The 25,840-nt window shown below is 34.4% G+C and overlaps 1 protein-coding gene across 13 annotated transcripts in view; it reads right to left on the reverse strand.

Annotated features, from left to right (window-relative positions):
- The window catches only part of NAA16 (N-alpha-acetyltransferase 16, NatA auxiliary subunit), a 65,388-nt gene that overhangs the window by 16,114 nt on the left and 23,434 nt on the right, over positions 1-25,840 (reverse strand). For 11 of the 13 annotated variants that reach the window (XR_004044693.2, XR_004044694.2, XR_009559702.1 and 8 more), the window contains 4 exons: positions 22,615-22,721; positions 7,903-7,975; positions 5,594-5,763; positions 5,098-5,250 (listed from right to left, as the gene is read on the reverse strand). Coding sequence is in view for 9 of the 13 variants with exons in the window: in XM_030882136.2 (XP_030737996.1) it covers positions 5,098-5,250; positions 5,594-5,763; positions 7,903-7,975; positions 22,615-22,721 (503 nt within the window). In the remaining 4 variants the exon portion in view is untranslated. Of the gene's footprint in view, positions 1-5,097; positions 5,251-5,593; positions 5,764-7,902; positions 7,976-22,614; positions 22,722-25,840 lie in introns of those variants that run through there. The other 2 variants (XR_009559703.1, XM_030882144.2) reach the window with 2 other exon arrangements.

Here is a 25,840-nt window from a genome sequence, read left to right on the forward strand (position 1 = left end):
TACTGACTATGTGACCAAAGATGATTCAAGTAACCTCTTCAGAGCCTTAATTACCTTGCTGTAAAATGTCATGTGATTTTACATGGGATTAGGTGCTATATGAACATAAACAGTACTACTATTTTCCTAATTTTTTCTCTAATACCCATCATCCTTTTTTATTGATATAGCTAATGTACAATAATTTGTTATAGGTGTATAACAGTAATTCACAATTTTTAAAGGTTATACTCCATTTATACAGTTATAAAATATTAGCTACATTCCCTGTGTTGTACAATATATTCTTGTAGCTTATTTATTCTATACACAATAGTTTGTATCTCTTAATCCCTTACCCCCATCTTGCCCCTGTCCCCTTCTTTCCCGGCCCACTGGTAACCATTAATTTGTTCTCTATATCTGAGAGTCTGTTTCCTCTTTGTTATATTCGCTAGCTCTATTTTTTAGATTCCATATATAAGTGGTATCATACAGTATTTGTGTTTCTGTCTGACTTACTTCACTTAGCATAATACCCTCCAAGTCCATCCATGTTGTTGCAAATGGCAAAATTTCATTCTTTCTTATGGCTGAGTAGTATTCCATTGTATATACATATATACTGCATCTGCTTTGTCCATTCTTCTGTTGATGGACACTGGTTGCTTCCATATATTGGCAACTGTAAATAATGCTATGAACATTAGGGTGCATATATCTTTTCGAATCAGTGTTTTCATTTGTTTCTGGATTTATACCCAGGAGTGGAACTGCTGGGTCATATGGTATTTCTATTTTTTCTGAGAAACCTCCATACTGTTTTCCACACTGGCTGCACCAGTTTAGATTCCCACCAACAGTGTTCCCTTTTCTCCACATCCTCACCAACATTTATTTGTGGTCTCTTTGAGGGCAGCCATTATGACAGGTGTGAGGTGACACCTGACTGTGGTTTTAATTTGCGTTTCTCTGATGATTAACAACATTGAGCATCTCTTCATATGCCTGCTGGCCATCTGTACGTCTTCTTTGGAAAATGTCTATTCAAGTCTTCTGCCCATTTTTTCATCATGTTGTTTGTTTTTCTGACGTTGAGTTGTATGAGCTGTTTATTTTGGATATTAACCCCTTATGAGTCACATCATTAGCAAATCTTTCTTCCCATTCAGTAGGTTGCTTTTTCATTTTGTCGATGGTCTCCTTTGCTGTGAAAAAGCTTTTAAGTCTAATTAGGTACCATTTGTTTATTTTTGCTTTTATTTCCTTTGCTTTAGGAAACAGATTCAAAAAAATTGCTATGATTTATGTCAAAGAGTGCTCTGCCTATGTTTTCTTCTAGGAGTTTTATGGTTTCCAGTCTTACATTTAGATCTTCAATCCATCTTGAGTTTATTTTTGTATACGGTGTTAGAGAATGTTCCAATTTCATTCTTTTACATGTAGTTGTCCAGTTTCCCCAGCACTACTTACTGAAGAGACTGTCTTTTCTCCACTGTATATTATTGCCTCCTTTGTTGTAGATTAATTGACCGTAAGTGTGTGGGATTTCTTTCTGGGCTTTATTCTGTTCCACTGATCTATGTGTCTGTTTTTGTGCCAATACCATTCTGTTTTGATGACTGTAGCTTTGTAGTACAGTCTGAAGTCAGGGAGCTTGTTTTGGCTATTCAGGGTCTTTTGAGTTTCCATAAAAATTTTAAATTATCTGTTCTAGTTCTGTGAAAAAAATACCCTTGGTATTTTAATACCAAGGAACTGCACTGAATCTATAGATTGCCTTCAGTAGTATGGTCATTTTAACAATATTAATTCTTCCAATCCATGAACACAATATATCTTTCCATCTGTTTATGACCTCTTCAATTTCTTTCATCAGTGTCTTACAGTTTTCTGAGTACAAGTCTTTTACCTCCTTGGATAGGTTTATTCCTAAGTATTTTATTCTTTTTGATGTTATGGTAAATGGGATTGTTTCCTTAATTTCTCTTTCTGATAGTTTGTTGTTAGTGTATAGAAATGCAACAAATTTCTGTATATTAATTTTGTATCCAGCAACTCAATTCATTAATGGGCTTTAGCAGTTTTCTGGTGGTACACTTAGGATTTTCTATATATAGTTATCATGTCATCTGCAAACAGTTACAGTTTACTTTCTTTCTAAATTGGATTCCTTTTATTTCTTTTTCTTGTCTGACTGTTGTGGCTAGAACTTCCAATACTATGCTGAATAAAGGTGGCATCAGTGGGCATCCTTGTCTTGTTCCTGACCTTAGAGGAAATGCTTTCAGCTTTAGAAAGCATTCAGAAATGATTTAGAACATTACTGATGTTCTGTCTGGATGATCTGTCCATTGATATAAGTGGGGTATTAAAGTCCCCTACTATTACTGTGTTACTGTCATTTCTCCCTTTATGTCTATTAATATTTGCTTTATGTATTTAGGTGCTCCTATGTTGGGTACATGTATGTTTACGATTGTTATATCTTCTTCTTGGATTGACCCCTTGATCATTACCATCGTTCTTGCTAATACTCTGCACCACCACTACATCTGCCACTTTACAATTACTGTTGATCCTATGCCATATGAGTTTTAGAAATACTAGTTTGTATCCTACTACACAATTCTAAAACATGGGTTTTAAAGAGTCTACCTAGGGCTTCCCTGGTGGCGCAGTGGTTAAGAATCCACCTGCCAATGCAGGGGACATGGGTTTGATCCCTGGTTCAGGAAGATCCCACATGCCACTGAGCAACTAAGCCCATGCGCCACAACTACTGGGCCTGCGCTCTAGAGTCCGTGCGCCACAGCTACTAAAGCCCACGTGGCTAGAACCCGTTGCTCCACAACAAGAGAATCCACTGCAATGAGAAGCCCGCGCACTGCGACAAAGAGTAGCCCCTGCTCACCACAACCAGAGAAAGCCCACGTGCAGCAATGAAGACCCAACACAGCCAAAAATAAATTAAAAATTTAAAAAAACCAGCTCTTTTACGGTAAGAAACAACAAATGGTCCATAAGTAGTAGCTTTTAATGAAAAATTAAACCTATATGTGTACATGTACATCACATGCATAGACCATATGTTGTTTCTTTCTCATCATAAATATATACACAATACAGATATATGGTATACGTATGTGAGATGTGTGTGCATGTGTGTGTCTGTGTGTGTATGAATGACATACCATTTGTCAATACCAAGTAATGTCAGTCTTAAATTTCTGGGTAATTTCATGGGTAAAAAATGATATATTGTTTTTTTCCCTGATTATTAATGAAGGTATCTTTTGGCCATTCCATATTCTACTTCTGTGAACTAATTATTCATCTCCTTTGCCCATATTTGTATTGTCTCATCTTTTTCTTATTGAGTATTGTGTGTGTATGTGTATTTAATGTTTCTATGACATCATTCTTGCAAGTAGTTAAATTTTCACAATAAAACTTCAAGCTAGGGCTTCCCTGGTGGCGCAGCGGTTGAGAATCTGCCTGCTAACGCAGGGGACACCGATTCGAGCCCTGGTCCGGGAGGATCCCACATGCCGTGGAGCAGCTGGGCCCGTGAGCCACAACTACTGAGCCTGCGCTTCGCAACAAGAGGCCGCGATAGTGAGAGGTCCGCACACCACGATGAAAGGTGGCCCCCGCTTGCCACAACTAGAGAGAGCCCTCGCACAGAAACGAAGACCCAACACAGCAAAAATAAAAATAAATAAAAAAGGCTGTGCTGAACTGTATGGAGGAGTTCAGGTTTTCTGAGCGTTAGCTGTCCTGGACTCCTTGTATGGTGCAAAAAAAAAAAAAAAAAAAAAGTTCAAGCTATTCTGTGGCTTCTAAATTATAAGGGGTTTCCCTTAACACCCAGACACAACTAGACTCTAGTTAACATTTAAACAAGGTGGTACATTGGTGCTGTATCAGTGATACATTAACATCACAGAGCACAGTGGTAACTTATTTTCATCCTCAACAACTTACTTACAAATACCAGCACTAAAGCCCCCTACTTTGTATGTAATGCACTAGGAGATATAAATTATTTATTTTGAAGTATCTTAATTAAAACTTGGAAATCAAACTTGAAACATGGTTTTCTCATAATGCCTCTATGTTACATTCAATGTGTAACTATTTCAGCGAATTCTTTGGCTTTCTTTATAAATTCTTCTTATATGAGTTGGAAATATCTTCTCCAGTTCTATGGTTTGCCTTGTCATTTTGCTTATAATTATTTTTTGCTATACATTATCTTTAATTTTGATATAATCAAGTGTATCTTTATGTGTTTGGTGTCTTAAGAAATGTTTCCTACCTTGAGCCCTAAAGATAAACTTCTATACTTTCTTCCAGAAGTGTGAAAGGTTTGCTTTTAGATCTTTAATCCACCTGTAACTGATCTGTGTGCAGTGTAAGATAAGGATGTCATTTTATTTTTTTCAACACAAATAAATAATTATCCAAACAGTATCTTTTCATCTCTGATTTTTAAAGCACCTCTGATACATACCAAGTTTCCAAATATGTGTGAATAGTTTTCTATTCTGTTCCATTAGCCTCCTTATATTTTTAACCATAAACGTGTACTGTTTTTACAATATAACAGAAAGTCTGTGTAGAAAAGGATATGAAAGGATGGTGAAAGATGAAACAAAGGAATAAATGTTTAGCCTAACAATTTGAAAGAACTTAAATTCTTAATGTCACAGAGACCAGTAGTCCTCAGAAGTTAGTTCTACAGAGAAAGAACTCTATGAGCTATTACGAAGTTAAGACACTGTAACTGAGAAATTAAACAGCAGTCACAAATTACTAGTGAAACAAAAGAACAATAAATCAAATCTTGCATATGAGCACTGAAGTATGGCATAATGCTTATTTCTGTATAAAGGTATTTTGCTCCTGTTATTGCTTTTTAATCATCTCCCACCAGAAGCACACACACATACATCAACCACAGTAAGAAAGCATACTTAGGATGTGAGCTAAACAAGATTAAAAAATAATAATAACAAAAGTGAATTCTTAGGAACTTCAGCAGTAAACTTCACACATCACCACAGAACTTAACTTTAATTTTACTAACTCAGACAATTACACGCTATGTCCTACCCTTGTGAACTTGGAGCACATTTCCTCTGCTTCTTTTATCATATTTGCTCGAAGCATATACTTTGCACATTTGGAGTTGATGAATCTATCGGCTGTGTCTAAAGACTGAGCTTCATCCATCCACTTGGCAGCTTCTCTGAGATTACCTATATGCTTTAAGAAATGAAAGTATTAAAGAAATCACTGTTTATGATTAAGAGACTATGGGTACAATATAATGGAAAAAGTTCTTAAAGACAAATTAGAAATCTGTTACATTTCTGTCAAGTTTATCTAGAAGTCTTTAGATACATTACAATTCATATTTACTAAGAGCTGAATGAAACTATTCATACTGACTATACAACTATGTAACATAAAACTCCTTAGGATTATTAGAATATTAGGAATAGATTACCAGGGTGTCCTAAAAGTTATCTCTACACAGAAAGAACTCCAAGCGTTCTTAAAATGGCCAAATTCTTCAACTACTCAAAAAACATGACAAAGATTTTACCTTGTAAATTTTTGCTTTCATATAGAATAATTCTATTAGAGTTGGAGTACTAGCAATTGCAGCATTAATATAATCCAAAGCCAAAGAATACTGCCCAAGTTTATCAAAGTGCTGTGCCAGGAAATACTGAACCCAGAGTAGTGTCGTTGGGGGTTCTGTCTCCCCATTCTCTGCAATCAAACAAATATACATCATTACAGGGAATGAGGCAAAGTAGAGCAACTCACATACTTTCTTTCTCCCAATGCATACTGAAATTGACTATTACGATAAGCAGTACAAATCCAGCAAAAATGACCAAGTTCAACAGAAAGAGATATGACTTCATGTCGTAAAGTTCAAAAAGTAGCAGCCAAACAGAGAAACAAGATGCTGGTTTCATAGGCTTCTACCCATACCTCACTCCAAAGAAATAGTTTGGGGAAAAGAGGTAAATCAATCTAACTCTACGAATTCTCAGGCTGAGAGCATAAGGCAGCAGGTCCAGGAAAAGTCAAGGAAAATAGCTTGAAGAAAAGATGTCCCTAACTACCACTGCAAAATTTCCACAAAGGCAAGAATGGCCAGGGCTTACTTAGCATTGTAAGTAGGCCTCGACACTACATCAGGGAAACCCAAAATTGAAGGGTATTAGGAGGACACATTCCTGACAAGATGGTCACACAGAATCAGCAGAGCTCCATCTGGTTCCCCATTCTGTACACTCAACCTACAGAAGAGTAGATAAAGAAATACCAAGCACTCAAAATGGATTTCGGAAGGGAAGACACACAGGTATAAAATGAGGTAGAAAGAGCAGAAAGGAGAATTTACTCATGCCACCTCAGAAAACACAGAAGGTCTCCTGGACTAGATGACCAAATGAAATGACAACAATGAAAACACACAGATTAGCATAAAATTAAAACACAAATAATAAACATAGGCAAAGAGCCAAGCATTTATCTTGCTCCTCTCATATAAACTATATTTCAGGGGAACCAAATATTTGATGAAGAAAAGTTCTTTACTTGGGATTGACAATATATACACTAATATGTATAAAATAGATAACTAATAAAAAAACACTTCTCTATAAGAATTCCAGCTAATAAATGCAGAAGGAATGATGATTAGAATGAAATAAGGGATGAAGGCAACGATTCTCAGTGGCTGCAAAAATCATTAGGCCAATGAAGAACTTTTAATGGGCAGATTAGGCTGACAAACATCAAAATCCTGATCAATCTTAATATCACAAAAAAAAAAAAAAGTAGGTAAATCTAACTCGAACTTTGTAAGAAATATGGATGACAGCAAAATGTATTAAATGATACCATGAGAAGACAATCAGCCAACTTCAAAACATGGCACGTCCCACAAGACACGTGGCCTTTCAACAAACAGAAAAAAAGGGAAAGGAGTGGACAGTACTGCTCAAGATCAAAAGAATATCAGAGACATAACAATCAAATGTAAAGTGTGGACCTTAGCTGGATCCATATTCAAATAAACCAGTTATACAATTTTTTAAATAATTGGGAAAATTTGCATGCGGACTGGGTGTTAGATACTGTGGTATGAGAGTTAATTTTGTGTAAGACAGCACTGTGGCTACATCTTGTGTTTAAGTGTTTTAAACAGTTAGAGATGCATACTAAGGTACTGACAGGGGAAACAGTATGTTTGCTTTAAAAATACTCCAGGATAAAGAAGTCGACAGAAGATACTTCAAATAATACTGGTGAAACACTGATAAAAGAAGGTAGGTGATGGGGACACGAGGGTTCATTATTTACTTCTGTGTCTGTTATTTTATTGTGAAATTTGTTTCAAACTAACAAGAACAAAAGGATGATAACAAATAAAAGATGCAAGAAGAAACCAAAGGTACCATTTGCATGACTGAAAGCATTCTAGAGTGTTTTCTAAATAAAGCTGCCTTGATTTACATATGCCCCTACAAACAGAAAAACAAAGAACCAAATTATACAGGATTTAAAGTAATATAAGAGTAGAAAGAACAAAGAAGTAGGAATTCCCGAAAAATACATTTCAACATAACCTAACTACTTGATCTTGGTCAAGCTGCTCAACCTCTCAATTCTGTTTATTCATATTAAAATGGAGTTAACTCTCCCCTGACAAGATTAGGACATTTTTAATTACTTAAGATTGCAAGTGTTCTTCTCATTTCATTCACTAATTCAAAAACTATTTAGGGAACAGCTATCATGTAGCACATACATAATAAACATAAGATAGTGTTAGTGACTGAAAATGGATTGAAACGAGTAATCAAATTTCAACTCAATCTAATTTAAACTTACCATAAGGGCTAAAAAAGTCACACGTTTTCAGAGAGGCTTCATAATTAGTAACAAGCTCCTGGATTATAGAAATCTGTTAAAGAAACATAGTTTTAAAATTTAAAAATATTTTATGCAGGTATTTTTATTTACTATGGATTAATTTAGATGTGGAAGCAATGTACAGCTTACTTCAGTACAATAAATTAACTATAAATTGGGGTGTCTGCTTTTCCCTACTCCCTGTGCTGGGGAAATTAGAAAAACAGAAAACGTACTGCTCTCTTTATCAATAGTAAAACAGAATCTCATTAATTTCTCATCTCAATAAATATCAATAGTTTCAGGTTTTGATGGACAAATCATCACTAGTTACCACACACTCTTCTTCTTTTTGGCCAAAGAACACACCTGTATAATATATTATTATTAACAATTTATTTGCCTTTTGCTTCCCATTGTTACAGGGTGAAGTTGTAAGCCATTATATATTCAGATTTTCTAAAATGTCACTCATTACAAAAAAGTCAAGTGAAATCATCTAAATTATACAGTGAGTTGATGGAAGAAGTTAAGTAAACTAACTAGATGTTTAAACTACCTTTGTTTTTAGTGATCATTTTGATAGATTTTCATTCCAATGCTGCACTTAGGTAGGACTGAAATATTATACACTACACTGTAAACATGCTATGCCCTGAAAGTGCAAAAGAAAAGTGGCATGAGTTAGAAGTGGCAGGGGAAAAAAGTAGCTTCTATGCATGGCTTGTTTTAAATGTCTGTTGATGTTACCTGTTCAAAATGAGTTAGAAAATATAACCACCTTATTTGTGAACTTCAGAAAAACAAAGGTCAAAAGTGAAGAGAAACCATTAAAACTTATAATAGTATGTGACCAATACAGTATTATTTTAAAACCATCCCACTGACAGCAGTCAAAAAAACCAAAAAGATCAAATTAAAACACTTCTCAGGCTTACATGATCTCTTTCTGACAAGAATGTTGCATTGTAGGGCATAATTCTCTTAGATAGAAGGGCAATAAGGAATAGGTGGGACAGCACACATTAAAAGTGGGGGAAAATATGTAAGTAACATATAAAAAACAGAACGTGAAAAGAAGTTACGCACATTATGACTTCACTAAAACATATATGTATAGATACATACTCATTGGAAATATGACCAAATGGATTAGGGTAGTAGAATATGAGGACACTCTTTTAAAACACAATAATGCTGTATTATTTTAATAAGATTTTTAAAGCAAAGGACTGTTTAAAAAGAATGGTTATTAAAATGTGAATAGACCTATAACTAGTAAGGAGATTCAACCAGAAATCAAAAACCTACCAGAGAACAAACATACGGATACCAAGGGGGGAAGGGGAAGTGGGATGAATTGGGAAACTGGGATTGACATATATACACTGCTATGTATAAAACAGATTAACTAAAGAGAACCTACTGTATAGCACAGGGAACTCTACTCAATGCTCTGTGGTGACCTAAATGGGAAGGAAATCCAAAAAAGAGGGGTAATGTATACATATAGCTGATTCACTTCACTGTACAGCAGAAACTAACACAACATTGTAAAGCAACTATACTCCAATAAAAATTAATTTAAAAAACAAACAAACAAAAAACCTACCAACAAAGAACAGCCCTAGGCCCAATGGCTTCAAAGGTGAATTCTACCCAACATTTTAAAAACTAATACCAAACTCTGCCAAAAAACCAAACAGAAGGGTACACTTCCAAACTCATTCTGAGGCCAGCACTACTCTCATACCAAAGCCAGACAAAAGCCAGACAAAAGCACCACAAGAAAAATACTGACCAACACCCCTAATGAATATGGATGCAAAATCCTCAACAAAATACTAGCAAACATGCCTCAGCAGCGTATTAAAAGGATTATACACCATGACCAAGAGGAATTTATTCCTGGAATGCAAGGATGGTTTAACATAAAAATTGATCAATATAACTTGCCACATCAACAAAATGAAGGAAAAATACCCACGTGATTATCTCAATTGCTGCAGAAAAAGTATGTGACAAAATTCACCACCCTTTCCTTATAAAAACATTCACCAAACTATGAATAGAAGGAAACTATCTCAATATAATGAATGCCAAATATGAAAAACCCACAATGAACATCATACTTAATGGTGAGAGACTGAAAACATTTCCACTATGATCAAGAACAAGGCAAGGATGACTGCTTTCATCACATCTATCATCATAGTACTGGAAGTTCTACTGCTGGAAGGCAAGAAAAAGAAATAAAAGGTATTCAAATAGTAAAGAAAGAAATAAAATTATCTCTGCAGATGATATGATCTTACTAGTAGAAAACCCTAATGATTTCACAGAAAAACTTGTTAGAATAAATGAACTCAGCAAAGCAGCACGATACAAAAAGTCAGTACACAGAAATCAGCTTCACTTTTACACACACGAACAATCTGAAAAGGAAATTACTAAAGCAATTTCATTCACAACAGCATCAAAAAGAATAAAATACTTAGAAATTAACTTAACCAAGGAAGTGAAAAACTTGTAAAATGAAAACTATAAAACATTGCTGAAAAAAATTCAAGATGACACAAATAAATGGAAACACATCCCATATTCATGAATTGGAAAAATTAATATTATTAAAATATCAATACTACCCAAAGAGATCTATAAATTCAACATTCTCTCCATCAAAATCCAAATGCCTATTTTTTTTTGGCAGAAAAAGAAAAGCCCACCCTAAAATTAACATGGAATCTCAAAGAACCCCAAAGAGCCAAAACAATCTTAAAAAAGAACAAAACCAAGAGGACTCACTCCTGACTTCAAAACTTACTACAAAGTTACTGTAATCAAAACAGTGTGGTACTGGCTTAAAGACAGATGTAGAGACTAATGGAATAGAACAGAGAGTCCAGAAATAAACCCTCGCATATAAGGTCAAATGATTTTTGACAAGGGTGTCAAGACCAATCACTGGAGAAACAGAAGTCTTTTCAACAAATGGTATTGGGAAAACTGCATATCCACATGCAAAAGAATGCAGGTGAACCCTTACCTAATACCATGTACAAAAACTAACTCAAAATGAATCAAGGATCTAAATGTAAGACCTAAAACAATAAAACTCTTAAAAGAAAACATAGGACAAAAACTTCACAATATTAGATTTGGCAATGATTTCTTGGATGTGACACCAAAGGCACAGGTAACAAAAGAAAAAACTGACAAATTGGACTTCATAAAAATTTAAAAATTTGTACACCAAGATGCCATCCATAAAGAGGCAACCCACGGAATAGGAGAAAATATTTGCAAATCATGTATCTGATAAGAGGTTAATACCCAAAATATATGGAGAACTAAAATTCAACAACAAAAATCTAATTCAAAAATGTTTGATAAAACACTTGAATAAATATTTCTCCAAAGATATACAAATAGCCAGTAAGCACATGAAAAGATGTGCAACATCACTAGTCATTAAGGAAATGCAAATCAAAACTACAATGAGATGCCACCTCACACCCAGGAGGATGGCTACTTTAAAACAAAACAAAACAGAAAACAACTGTAGACAAGGATGTGAAAAAAATTGCAACCCTTGTGCACTGCTGGTGGAAAATGGTACAGCTGCTGTGGAAAACAATACAGCAGTTCCTCAAAAAGTTAAAAATACAACTACCAAATGATCCAGCAATTCCACTTCTGGCTATATATCCAAAAGAACTGAAAGCAGATCTCTAAGAAATATTTGTACATCCATGTTCATATCATTGTTCATAATAGTCAAAACGTGGAAGCAGAGCAAATGTGGTATAGCCATACAATGGGATATTATTAAACTTTGAAACGGAAATTCTGAAATGTGCTACAACATGGACGTTACGCTAAGGGAAATAACCTAGTCACAGAAAGACAATTACTGTATGATTCCATATCAGCCTACTTAGAGTTGTCAAAATCATAAAGACATAAAGTATAATGGTTATTGCCGGGGGCTAGAGGGAGGGAAAAACAGAAAGTTGTTGTTTAAAGGGTACAGAATTTCAGTTATACAAGATGAAAAGAGTTATGGGGATGGATGGTGGTGATGGGTGCACAAAAATGTGAATGTAGTTAATACCACTAAACCGTACACTTAAAAATGGTCAACATGGTAAACCTTATGTTAAGTGTATTTTGCTGTAATAAAACAACAACAACAAAAAGGTGGTTCTAAAAGTGCAATCCTCACCATCAATATCATAAATGTCAGCATTAGCATCATTAGTAGTTTGTTAGAGATGCAAATTTTTGACCAAACTCCAAATTTATAGAATCAGAAACTCTGAGTCTAGCAATGCTTTTAGCAAGCCGCCAGATAATTCTGACATACCCTAGAGTTTGAGAACTGATTTTTAAAAGTGCTGCAATAAGACTATTACTACAAAGCAAAATAAAAACCAATAGGCATTTTTAGGGACTTGCCTGGTGGTGCAGTGGTTAAGAATCCACCTCCCAATGCAGGGGACACAGGTTCGATCCCTGGTCCAGGAAGATCCCACATGCTGCGGAGCAACTACTGAGCCTGCGCTCTAAAGCCCACGAGCCACAACTACTGAGCCTGCGTGCCACAACTACTGAAGCCCACACACCTAGACCCCGTGCTCCGCAACAAGAGAAGCCACCGCAATGAGAAGCCCACGCACCGCAACGAAGAGTAGCCCCCACTCGCCGCAACTAGAGAACGCCTGTGTGCAGCAACGAAGACCCAACACAACCAAAAATAAATAAATATTTTTTAAAAAGTAATAGGCATTTTTAACCCACCAGGATCAATCTCACTGAGAGTATGTGTAACTTAAAAAACGTTCAGTACTCAATTTATGGAAGGATATAGTTTTCCATGAACTTACACTGCCATCTACTGGCAGTTACTAAACCCACAGCTAGAGCTTTAAATAAGGGTGTACCTTTCCATCTCTATAGGGTGAAATAAATTTTTAAAATCAGTTTTAATCATTTTAAAAAGTACAACAAAATATATACTGAAGTTACACATAATTCTTCATAAAGGAGTATAAAATACTACTGAATAAAATAGAATCTCCAGCTTCAGAACTTCAAAACAAGATTTAATTGGGGAAATAAATCAAGGTAATGGAAAGTTCACATGAAATGTCCTAAATAAAAAAACTGCAGAGAACACTGTCCTTCCTGGTTTATTAGGCATATTTATTGAATCTAAAAAATGTATATTATAGTCATTCACTCAGTAATTAAGTGAACAATTCAATTTTCCAAACTTGTCTATGAAAGTTAGTCTAAGGAGTTTTACTAAGGTATAAAGGACCCATTTTACTTCAAGTTTACTTACCATTTATATTTCAATAATACTGTATAACTGTATATTCAATTATATAATTGTATACTGTATAACTATATTCAATTATACAATATAACTGTATATTCAACTCCTTTCTTGCAAAACAACATGTAATGGCTATTCTTGTTGAAAATAGCTATCTGCCGCTGCCAATTAAAATCAAGAAAGCCAATCCACTTGTTAGGTATCTAAGATCACAATAAAACTTTAAGCCTCAAAATAGCTTAAATTATACAGTCAAAATTTTTTATGAACTGAAAAAATTTCCAAGTTCAACCACCTTCTCCTGATTTAAATATTTTCTTCTAACAGTTGTAATTTGACCAGGATTGAAAAAGCTTTGTTTCTGCTAATAAAATCTAACCTGGGCAAATGTTGTGACTATTGTAGATAATTTCCTAAATTACTGCCCTTATCCAGCTTTTCTTATGTATGAGTTAAAAGAATTCTTTACTACCCTTAAAGACAAAGCCCTACAAACCATATCTGATACACAATTTTTCACAATATAAATACAGATCCCATTTAAAATGTTACTGTAACATGAAAGGCACTGAAACTGTCTTTTCAGACTTTTTTTTTAAACCCAAATGAGAAAACTAAGCACAACAGTTTATCAACAAGGACCAAAATTGTTTGATTAATTTCTAATAAATGTACAATTAACAGTGACAATTTTGGTTCCAAAGGAGCTAGCTAGAGATAAGTTGTCCGAGATCTATGACACTAAAATGAAACTAGGTAACTTCTTAAAGAGATGAGGTGTGATGGGTGGGGATGGTGAGAGAACAACCAGTTCTTGAAAACCCTCTCTGAACCAAGCACTTTACAAACTTTATCATTTAATTAAAGAACACAGCAACTCCTTAAGTATTATCTTCCCCAACTTTATGATCCAGAAACAGATTCAGGTAGTTGCTCAAGCAAATGTGTGATGGAGTCAGGATTCCAAACCAGGCCTGATTCCAAAGCAATGCTCCTTTCCCTATACCAGTATTTCCCAAAGAGTGGTGCCCACGCTGGAACAAGAGATGATTACAGCTAATTCACCAACTGAAACTTTTTAAGTTAGATTTTAATTTTATGTGTTTTATAAAAATGATACTAGCACAAATCTGTGGTTTTTACGAAAAACAAAAAAGTAATCAAATTTACTGAAAAATATTTTTTAAATAACACTATAGGTGTTATGTAGATTTGGCAAAAATTGTGAAGGGGATTAATAAATGTCAGCAGACATTATAGTATACTGTGATACCTTCCTAGGTATTGGAATACCTAGGAAAAGTATTGGGTTGGCCAAAAAGTTTGTTCGGGTTTTCTGTAAGATGTTATGGAAAAACCGAAAGAACTTTCTGGCCAAGCCAATACTTGCTTTTATTTTCTTCTCCCAAAATTTAACTGTTTTTAAACAAACAAAAAATGAATTCATGATCATTACAATTACCATTAACTGTTGATCAGCATGTCTGAAAAATACTAACTCTGATACTGTTACCACTGCAAATAATGCCTTCTGGAATTTTTAAAGATAGAACTGTTATTGACTCATTTTTTCCCTTTTCGTGTGAAATCCAGGATTCTCACAAAGAAACATTCTTAATGTAGTCCTTCTATTATTTAGAGCATCTAAGAAAAAAATTCCTTATATTGCCCTGAAATACAAATCAAACTCTTGCTTTCCTTGCCAATTATTCCCCTGTATCACCTTCTGAAACACCTAGTTTTCCAAAAGTATATATGAAATGAAGCATTTTTAGAATCATTTTGCTTTACTAGTAACTGTGAAGCCATTTTTACAATGATAACAGAATTCTAACATTTTTATAATGCTGTTTAGCTTCATTTTTTTCCTAACTTACCTTCACAATTACAGTTAGGTAGTAAACAGATACAAAACTCAAATTTTATACCTGCCTGAGTTAATTAAAAATAAAGAAAGAATCAAAGATACCTTACAGATAATATATTCCAGGATCAAAATCTAGTTTACCCACCACCTCCACCAACAAATTATAGTTGTTTCCCACTAACAACAGCCAAACAATTTAGTACTTCCCGTAGAAATACTCCAATGAAGTTCATGATGATTCTCTTTCTCCACTGAACAGGCCAAGTTTTTTGTAACTCTTTGGGTCTACAGTCACCAGTTTCTAAAGGGCACACAAACCTCTACATGTTCTTTAACTGAATGAGGATCTTGGAATATTTTCATAGTATGGGCAGATTTAACACAAAAAAAATGTCCTCTGGGAAACAGCCTACCTCCCCTTCCTGTGTATGGACAGCCATACACTTTTTGTTGAGACATCTATGCTTCATCCAGTCAGTCTCGTCAAGTACTCAATTTCCATGTTCTTACTCATATTCACTGCACCTGTGCACTGATGTCCAGCTTCAATGGAATCAAATGCACCTGTAACAACCCAGCAAACCTTGATGATTCACTGCCTTCACTCAATAGTCTGACATAGTGAATAGCTACAGAACAAAACTGCAAAGTCCTTTCCATTATAGGTGAAAATGGAAGTCCAGAATTAATTTCCACCTCTTATTTAGGGTCATTCTGGTTTCTTTTAAAACACTAAAACAATTTTTTTCAATGTATATACTGTAGCCTTGACAGTTGAACTAAAATTAAATAAAAACTGATTTTACTCAGTATCTTTCCGTGCAAATAGAGATCTTTATCCTTAGAAAAAACATTTTTCTCATCGATTAAAACTGCAAAGTAAAAAACAAAAATACAGAACACTAAGCACATATTAGGGAAAAAAAATGGAAAAAGATGAGCAAATTAAACCTAAAACCAGCATAAGTAAGGGTATAATAAAGATTAGATTTGGGAACCAATAAAACAGAAAAGAGGGGTGGGGAAATCAACAAATCCAAAACTTGGTCTTCGGAAAAGATTGACAAAAGTGCCAAACCTTTAGCTAGACTGACCAAGAAAAAAAGAAGACTCAAGTTATTAAAATTAAAAATTAAAGAAGAGACATTACTTACTACTGACTGGAAATAAAATGATTATAAAGGAATATGATGAACATATATGCCAATACTGGATAACTTAAATGGACAAATTTCTAGAAACACAAATTTCAGAAACCAAATAAGAAGAAATAGAAGATATAAATAAACCAATAACAAGTAAAGAGTTTCAACAGGTAATCGAAAACTACCCACAAAGAAAAGTCCAGGCCCAGATAGTTTCACTGGTAAATCCTACCAAATATTTAATACCAATACCAATCTTCACAAACTTTTCAAAAAAAAAAAACAAAACAGGAGAGAACACTTCCCAACTCATTATAAGGCCATTATTACCCTGATATCAAAACCAGACAAAGACATCACAAGAAAACTACAGTCCAGTATCTGTTAGAAATATAGATGCAAAAATCCTTAATAAAATACCAGCAAATTGAACCTAGCAACATATATAAAGAATTATACAGCACAACCAAGTGGGTTTTATCCCACTAATGCAAGGTTGTTTAACATCTGAAAATCAATTAATGTAATATACAGTATCAACAGAATAAAAACAATAAACACATGATCATCTCAATAGACAAAAACCATTTGACTCAATCCAACACCCTTTCACAATAAAAATGCTCAACAAACTAGGAGTAGGAGGGAACTTCCTCAACATTATAAAGGGCATATACAAAAAAATCCATAGTTAACACAATATTTAATGGAGAAAGACTAGATGCTTTCCCACTGAGATCAAGAACAAAACAAAAATGTCAATGCTCATCATTTCTATTCAACACTGACTGGAGGTTCTAGACAGGGTAATTAGTCAAGAAAATCAATAAAAAGGATACAAACTGGAAAGGAAGAAATAAAACTTTCTATTTGCAGATGACAGAAATTCATTACACCAACTATAACAACTAATAAACAAGTTCATCAAGGTTACAGAATATAAGAACAATATACAAAAATCTACCGTATTTTATATACTAGCAATAAAAAAACCTGAAAACTAAATTTAAGAAAAATTCCAATCCAAAAAACACAAAAACACTAATCCAAAAAGATAGATGCACCCCTATGTTCACTGCAGGATTATTTACAATAGCCAAAATATGGAAACAACTTAGATGTCCATCAATGGATGAATGGATAAAGATGTGATGTATATATACAATGGACTATTTACTCAGCCATAATGAAGTCCTGCCATTTGCAACAACATGGATGGACCTCGACATTATGCTAAGTGAAATAAATCAGAGACAAAAGTCACATGATTGCACTCATATGTGGAATCTTAAAAAAAATTAAAAAAAAAAAAAAAAACTTAAACACAAAAAACAGATTAGTGGTTACCAGAGGGGAAGGCGGTTACGGGGTGGGTGTGAAATGGATGAAGGCGGGGTGGGGGGGTCAACTGTATGGTGATGGATGGTAACTAGGCTTGTAGTGGTGAACAACTTATAGTGTACACAGATGTCAAATTATAATTGGCCCTATATAAGTTTCAGGATGTACATCTAAAACTATATAATAAAAAAAGAGAAAATACTTCCATCTAGCATAGCATAAAAAAATAAAATACTTAGGAATAAATCTAACAAAAGATGTATAAGACTTATAAACTGAAAACTACAAAAAATTGTTGAAAGAAATTAAAGACAATCTAAATAAATGGAAAATTTCCAATGTTCATAGACTGAAAGACTTAATAGTGTTAAGATGGAAATACTTCCCAAAGTGATCTACAGATTCAATGCAATCCCTATAAAATCCCAGCTGGCTTCTTTGTAGAAGCTGAAAAATTGATCGTAAAATTCATATGGAAATAAAATAAATCTTTAATGGCCAAAAGAATATTAAAAAAAAAAAACTAGGAAGATTCACACTTCCTAATTTCAAAATTTACCCCAAAGCTACAGTAATCAAGACAGCATGATACTAGCCTCAGGACAGACATACAGATCAATGGAACAGAAATGAGAGTCCAGAAGTGAACCCTCACATTTATGATCAATTTACTTTCAACAAGGCTATCAAGACTTTCAATGGAAAAAAAAAAACAAATGGTGCTGGGAAACTGGACAAACACATGCAAAAGAATGAAGCTGGGCTCCCACCTCACACCATATACAAAAATGAACGCAAAATGAATCAAAGACTTTAATATAAGAACCAAAAGTATAAAACTCTTAGAAGTAAATACGTGTAAATCTTCATGACCCCGAATTTGGAAATAGGTTTCTTATATACAACACAAAAGCACAAGCAACACAAGGGAAAAAAGATAAAATGGGCTTCATCAAGACACTTTTAAGAAAGTGGAAAGACAATCCACAAAAGGTAGAAAATATTTTCAAATCATATACCTGATAAGAAACTTGTACCTAGAATATATTTAAAAACTTACAACTAATAATGAAGAGACAAATAACCCAATTAAAAACTGGGAGAAGAACCTGAACTGACGTTTCTCCAGGGAAGATATACAAATGGCCAACAAGCACTTGAAATAATGCTCAAAATAATCAGTCATCAAGGAAATGCAAACGAAAACCACAAGGAGATAGACCACTTCACACCCTCTAGGATGGCCATAATCAAATATCATATAATAACAAGTGGATTGTTGGTGAGGATGTATAGAAATCAGAATCCTTATACACTACTTGTGGGAATGTAAAATGGTGAAGGTACTTTGGAAAAGAGTCTTGACAAGTTTTTGAAAAGTTTAAACATGGAGTTACCATTTGACCTAGCAATTCCATCCCGGGTATATGCACCCAAGAGAAATGAAAACATGTACATGCAAAAACTTGTACACAAATGTTCACAGCATTATTCATACCAAAAGGTACAAACAACCAAAATGTCCATCAACTGATAGATAAAATGTAGTATAGCCATACGACTGGACATTATTTGGACATAAAAGGCGATGAAGTACTCATGCTACCACACAGGTCAAAATATTTATGCTGAGAATAAGAAGCTAGAGAAAAAAAGGCCACATATTGTTTGATTCTGTTTGTATTAAATACCCAGAACAGGCAAATCCAGAAACAGAAAGTAGACTAGTGGCTGCCTGACTGGGCGAGTGCAGCGGGCAGATATGAATGGGGTTTCTTTTTCGGGTGATGAAAATTTTCTAAAATTACTGTGGTGATGGTTGCAAAACTCTGAATATACTAAAAATCAGTGAATTTGTAAACTTCAAATAGGTCAATTTTATTGTATGTGAACTGCATCTCAATAAAGCTATTAAGAAAACAACAAAGATACTGGGGGTAAGCTGCTGACGCTAAGTGGTAGAGGCCAAGGACACTGCCAAATATCCTGTGATGCACAGGACAGGCCCTAGAATTACGCAGCCCAACATGTTGGTGACGCAGTTCTTTGCTGTGGGGGGCTGTCCTGTGCACTGAAGAGTGTTCAGCAGCGTCCCCGGGCTCCACCCACATTAGGTATCAGTAGCACACCCACCAGGCTGACAACCAAAACATCTCCAGACATTGCAGAATGTCCCCTGGGGGACAAAATTCCCTCCCCCGCCCCACCTTGAGAAGCACTGCTCAAGAGGAAGAGGACTTTCCAAACTGCTTGTGAAACAATAGGTGAACTTCCACAATAGAAATAAAGATCAGCAAATCTGGTTACATTAAAATTTAGCTTCTTTATGTTTTAAAATAAAATCTCATTAGAAAAGCAAACATAAGAAAAGAAAATATTTAACACTGCCTAATGCTGGTGAGGGCACAGTGAGCCTTTCACACACTTTGGTAATGGCAATACAAATTGATGTTTAACAAGAATAACAAAATGTTCTTACCTTTTACCCATTAATTTATTCTGAGAATTTATGAGACAAAAATCCTAAGTAAAGCTATGTGTACAAAGATATACTTTTTTAACTGCAAAAACTTTGAAAATCAAAGTTCAGTTGGAGGTATGATTTTGATAAAAGACTATGCTGTCGTTAAAAAGAAGATATTGAAGACTACACAATAACACATTAATTGATTGTGAAATTGCTGGGGGGGGGGAAACTAAAATATTTATGGTCAAAATTCACAATTTAAAATGCTGGAGACATTTTTTAAATACTTTTTGACACTTGTACTATATCCTAAGCTAACTTCAAAAGATAATTTTATTTTCATGGTCCCTGACATGGCTTATTTTTTAAGACTTGGAAGCTTACAAAACTATAATTGTTTATCAGCCTTAACCTCTTTGAAATCCTTCAAGAGTTAAAATGCAGCCCTTAGCTAAAAACAGGACTCACTGCTGATTAGAAATATGCAAATTTTAAAACGCCCTCTAGAGTAATCACAAATATGTGACCAAAATGATTTGAGAAGCATTTCCCATACTTGTACATTTCTTCTCACTGTACTAAGTTCTGACAACTTAAACTCAATTTTCTGCAGCTTAATTCAGTTCTCAAAAACACATGGTAAACATTCCTGTTGCATGCTCAAAGATTAACACTAAAGAGATGTCAAAGGTTCACATATAGATGAATGTATTCTCACTGCCTTCTTTAAAACTGCAATTTCCAAGCTTTATAAAATAAAATACCAACAAGTGCTTAACACCTTTAAGATGGTAATTTTGGATCAATATTGGAGAGATTTTTTTTTTAAGTCTATGCCTCTTATGAAAACTGAGAAAGCCAGTGAAAGCCCAGTGATACCTTAAGAGGAACAAATTCTGTAAGGAATTCTGTAAGGAACAAATTCTGTCGTCAGTACTTGCTGTAAGACAGTGTTACAAAAGCACTACTCTATTCTCATTCACATACATGTTCTTTATTATTTCCGACATTTTATCTCATCTTTCTTCTCTGTCACCCTTGCCTAAATGAGTAAGAGAAGAATTTTGGCAAATGCTAATTTAAATAACCTACAAAAATTACTGGTAGGCACTGCTACATGTTTTCATATGAATCAATCACTATCAAAAAAAATCAACAGAAAAAAATCAACTGCAGAAAAAAATTGATAACAGTACCATTGCAATCAAATAAAGCATACTACAGACATCAAATAATTGTTAGGTTTTGTTTGTTTGTTTGTTTGTTTTAATGTAAATGACACTTTTTACTATTCGGGTACTATAGGTCTCTTTCCCGAAGTGGGGATCTGCCCAATTGGCATGGAGACTGGGTGCACCAATGGTAGGAACAGAGTACAGAAGTTCTGTTAGCCATCCTCAGCCACTCCCCTCTAGATATTATCAGTTGTCCCTTTTAGTTTATGAAACCTGCTGCCAAAGGAAGAAAGTGTCAGTTATACCTAACACTGACTTTTTTCAATATTTTATTATTCACAATTATTACTAATTTACAAATAATTATGGGTCAAAACTAAATAAACATAAAGTGATATAGGTTTAACTAAAAATATTTTAGCATTTTTAATAAAATCTTTTCCTTATCCACTAGTAACTTTCAAAAACTGATTACAGAAATGAACACAAGATTTTAGACCTTAAGAAATAAGAAGCAATGCTTGGAAATAGAAGTATAATTATTTTCTATTAACTTTTAATTTTCTAATTAGCTCTCTAATATAAAACCAAGTCTATTTCCTAATTTTAAAAAGCAGAAAGTGATTCTCTTCATTTGAAAACTAGCTAAAACTACATTAAAATGTAGCCTATTAGTTAAAACTAACAGTGCCAAATGACATGTTACTGTTGCAGTAACAATTTTCCATGCTCTAACTTTATTTTATTTTATTTATTTATTTTTTTGTGTGATACGCGGACCTCTCACTGTTGTGGCCTCTCCCGTTGCGAAGCACAGGCTCCGGACGCTCAGGCTCAGCGGCCACAGCTCACGGGCCCAGCCGCTCCGCGGCATGTGGGATCTTCCCGGACCGGGGCACGAACCCGTGTCCCCTGCATCGGCAGGCGGACTCTCAACCACTGCGCCACCAGGGAAGCCCCAAGCTCTAACTTTTAAAGCAAGCATAACGAATTTAAAAATCCGCAGTCATACCATAAAATAACAGATAATCATCAAATAGTTAGATATAGACCTCTGGTGACAATAGGTCAAACTTAAAATCCCACTACAAAAGTATACCCATTAAAAACAACAACCTTTATTTTAGTGCTTTTATAAACCCTTTACTCGGTAAATTTCAGATTGACATTTCCTTTGATACTACTTATAGTACATGCATACAATTTCAGTTCATCTATTATTAGACTAAGGTGCACACTATTATTAGAATAGAGAAAATGATTGAATCATAGCATATTATTTACATGGAAATCCTTCTGTAATAATTAAGTTAGTAAAAAAGACTACAGCAAATTGAATAAAGACCAAATTTTACCTTTTCTGTATTGTAATATAAAGATTTCAAAGTAGTAAACAAGGGTGGGCAGCCTTTACTGAAGTTAACCCTCAGGAACTTATCCATTAGTTCTCTAAATTTTTCACCTAGAAACAAAAGTGTACTTTGTTATACTTCGACTGATGCAAACAGTTCGCAAAATTATTTCATAAATAAAAATAAAACTCCTTCAGAAACAATGATTCCCCTATCCAATGTTTAAACCCCAAAAGTCAGTCAGCATTATTTGTTACCGCCAAAAAGCATAACACCAAATATCTCGGTTCGGTTGGCAAGTGTATTTTCCCTAGATGCAGATTCAAAGTATCTTCAAGGAACACTTCAAAAGATAGATAAACAAAATGACTGTGCTGCTTTGAGGAAAAGTAACGTACTATCTATTCTGAATACAGTCCCCATAGGAAGTACCTTTCCTAATCTCACTGACCAGCAGAGGCTCAATGCTACTATCTCAATCCTACATCTCAGAAGGCACTCTGCAAACTATATAAGGATTCTACTGTAACCAGCACTATATTTAAGTAGCAGTCAAAATATCTTTTTAAACGCTAACACGGTATTTACAAATGTTTTCCGAATCAACTAGTGATTTATTTCAACAGTCATTCATTCCACAATCATCTACCAAGCACCTACTATGTGCCAGGCATTGTTCCAGGTATCCAGGATATAGCCGTGATTAAAACAAAAAAATTGTTTTTAATTCTGCCCTCATGGAAATTATTAACATTCTAGTGGGTGAGATAGACAGTAAGTAAAATAACATCCATAAGACATCAGACAGAGCCCTGAGGCATGCTAACATTAGAATTAAATAAATACCCTATTTGTAACATCAAGTAAATAAATCTCCTATTATTGCTAAACCCTTACCAAAAAGTTTCAGTGTCACTTTTTAAAAGCAGAAAAAATTGAAAAAATTAATTTTAAATACAAAAGCTCTAATTTTTTGACAATAAGGGTTAATATGTAAGGACATGGATTTGCCCACTCAAAAGAAAAAAAAAAGATACATATATGTCATGAATGTTTTAAGCTAAAGTAAGACTACTGAAATGACCTTTCTTAAGGTTTCTTTATGAATCACATTTCACCAAAATACTCAACAACCCAAGTGGTTATTGTTATTTGTTGTGACTGACACTACTGAACAAAACATGCATACTCAACACATTACAGATATCATAAATATTAAGAGGAGAAATTTAAATTTTATTGAGTGAAAATTTTATCTAATATAAAAACAGGATCAACATTTGTTACCTCAACTTACTACGAAGACTGTTTTCAGATGATCTCTAATCTTGATAACAGAGGAAGTGCTGGAAAGATTTGATCTCTAAAACTACTTTTGAATTTTAAGGAAGTAATCATGTATATTCGACCCAGTGTGGTATTTTGTGTTCCTTCGGTATACTTTGTATATAATCTTTTGAAAATCACAGATTATCAGGACTGCACAAAATTTCACTCTGGGTTAAATATACATCATTACTTCCTTAAAAATTAAAAAGTTTCAGAGATCAAATCTTTCCAGCACTTTCTCTGATATAAAGCAAAGGTTAACAGTATTGTGGCAGGCAGTCAGGGATGTGACACTGTCCACTAAAAGCCTCAATTTCTCCACTGTAAGATGACGGTAACACCACCAGCCTCAAGAGTACTCTTTCATGACTCACACAAGATGAAAAGTAAACAGCATAAGCACACAGTAACCACTCAATAAATGTCAATTATTTACACCTTGACATCTGATAGCTACTGCATTTCTATAGTTAAGAAAGTTTTCCACATTTGCTATCATCATCTACTGAGAAAACATGCATTTTATCTTCATGTCAGAGGCTACTCTGAACTCCTCTTCAACTTTCTCAATCTATTTAGATCATACTGGCAATTCTACTTAAAAGACAATGTACTCAGCTCTCAAGTATCCACTATATTACAAGCCTCTTCTCCCATTAAACTTTTATTTCAACTGTGCAGCTAGCTATGATAAAGAATGAGGAAGGTCTTCCATACCGATATAGGACTGAATTCCAGATACACAGTTAAGTGAAAAGGAAAACAAGGTGCAGAACAATCTATGTCACTTCTGTACAAAAGGTGGAGGAAAAAGGAAAACTATACATAAACCCTCAAACACATACTTTTGCTTGTATATGCACAATGTATTTCTGGAAGAGTTAAACCATCTACTAGTAACAATGGCTGTCTCTGGGGAAGTAAACTTGGTGGCCAGAGGACAGAGACACAGAAAAGACTTTTCAGTTAAAACCTGTTTTGCACCCTTTTATTCAGAACTGTATGAATGCACTGTCTAAACCAGAAGCCTACACAGCTACTCAACTGCTCAGTCACACACTATATCCCCAAATTACTTACTATTTACCCATCTCATAATTTTTTTCTTTACATATAAGAAAAACTGTTTCACAAAAATAAATAACCTCCCTTCTTCCTAACTATTTTAAAATAATTCTTTAGTACCCCCATAGTCTTTCCTTTAGGGGGGAAAAAAAGCTATCAATCATTATGTGCCTGACTCAGCCATAAAAAGGAACAAAATTGGGTCATTTGTAGAGACATGGATGGATCTAGAGACTGTCATACAGAGTGAAGTAAGTCAGAAAGAGAAAAACAAATATCATATATTAATGCATATATGTGGAACCTAGAAAAATGGTACAGATGAACCGGTTTGCAGGGCAGAAATAGAGACACAGATGTAGAGAACAAACATATGGACACCAAAGGGGGAAAGTGGGGAAGGGCTGGTGGTGGTGGGATGAACTGGGAGATTGGGATTGACATATATACACTAATATGTATAAAATGCATAACTGATAAGAACCTGCTGTATAAAAAAATAAAATTCTAAAATTAAAAAAAAAATCATTATGTGCCTGTTTAGCACTGCAGCTTGTAAAACAAGTTATCTGACTACAGAGATGCTATGCTAATTCTTCACTAGATGTAGTACAGATTCACCTAAAAACTGATATCCCAAAAAACACCGATAAAATAATGAACATAAATAGCAAGATCAGACTGTATCTGATAGCCTGGGAATTTACTCTAAATAATGGTGCATGTTTTCACTACAAAAAAGAAATGATAATCATGTGACCTAATGGAGGTGTTAGCTAACACTACAGTGATAATAATATTGGAATATATAAATGTATCAATCAATACATCATAC

This window comes from Globicephala melas, chromosome 18 (assembly GCF_963455315.2).
Source record: "Globicephala melas chromosome 18, mGloMel1.2, whole genome shotgun sequence".
Taxonomy (NCBI): domain Eukaryota; kingdom Metazoa; phylum Chordata; class Mammalia; order Artiodactyla; family Delphinidae; genus Globicephala; species Globicephala melas.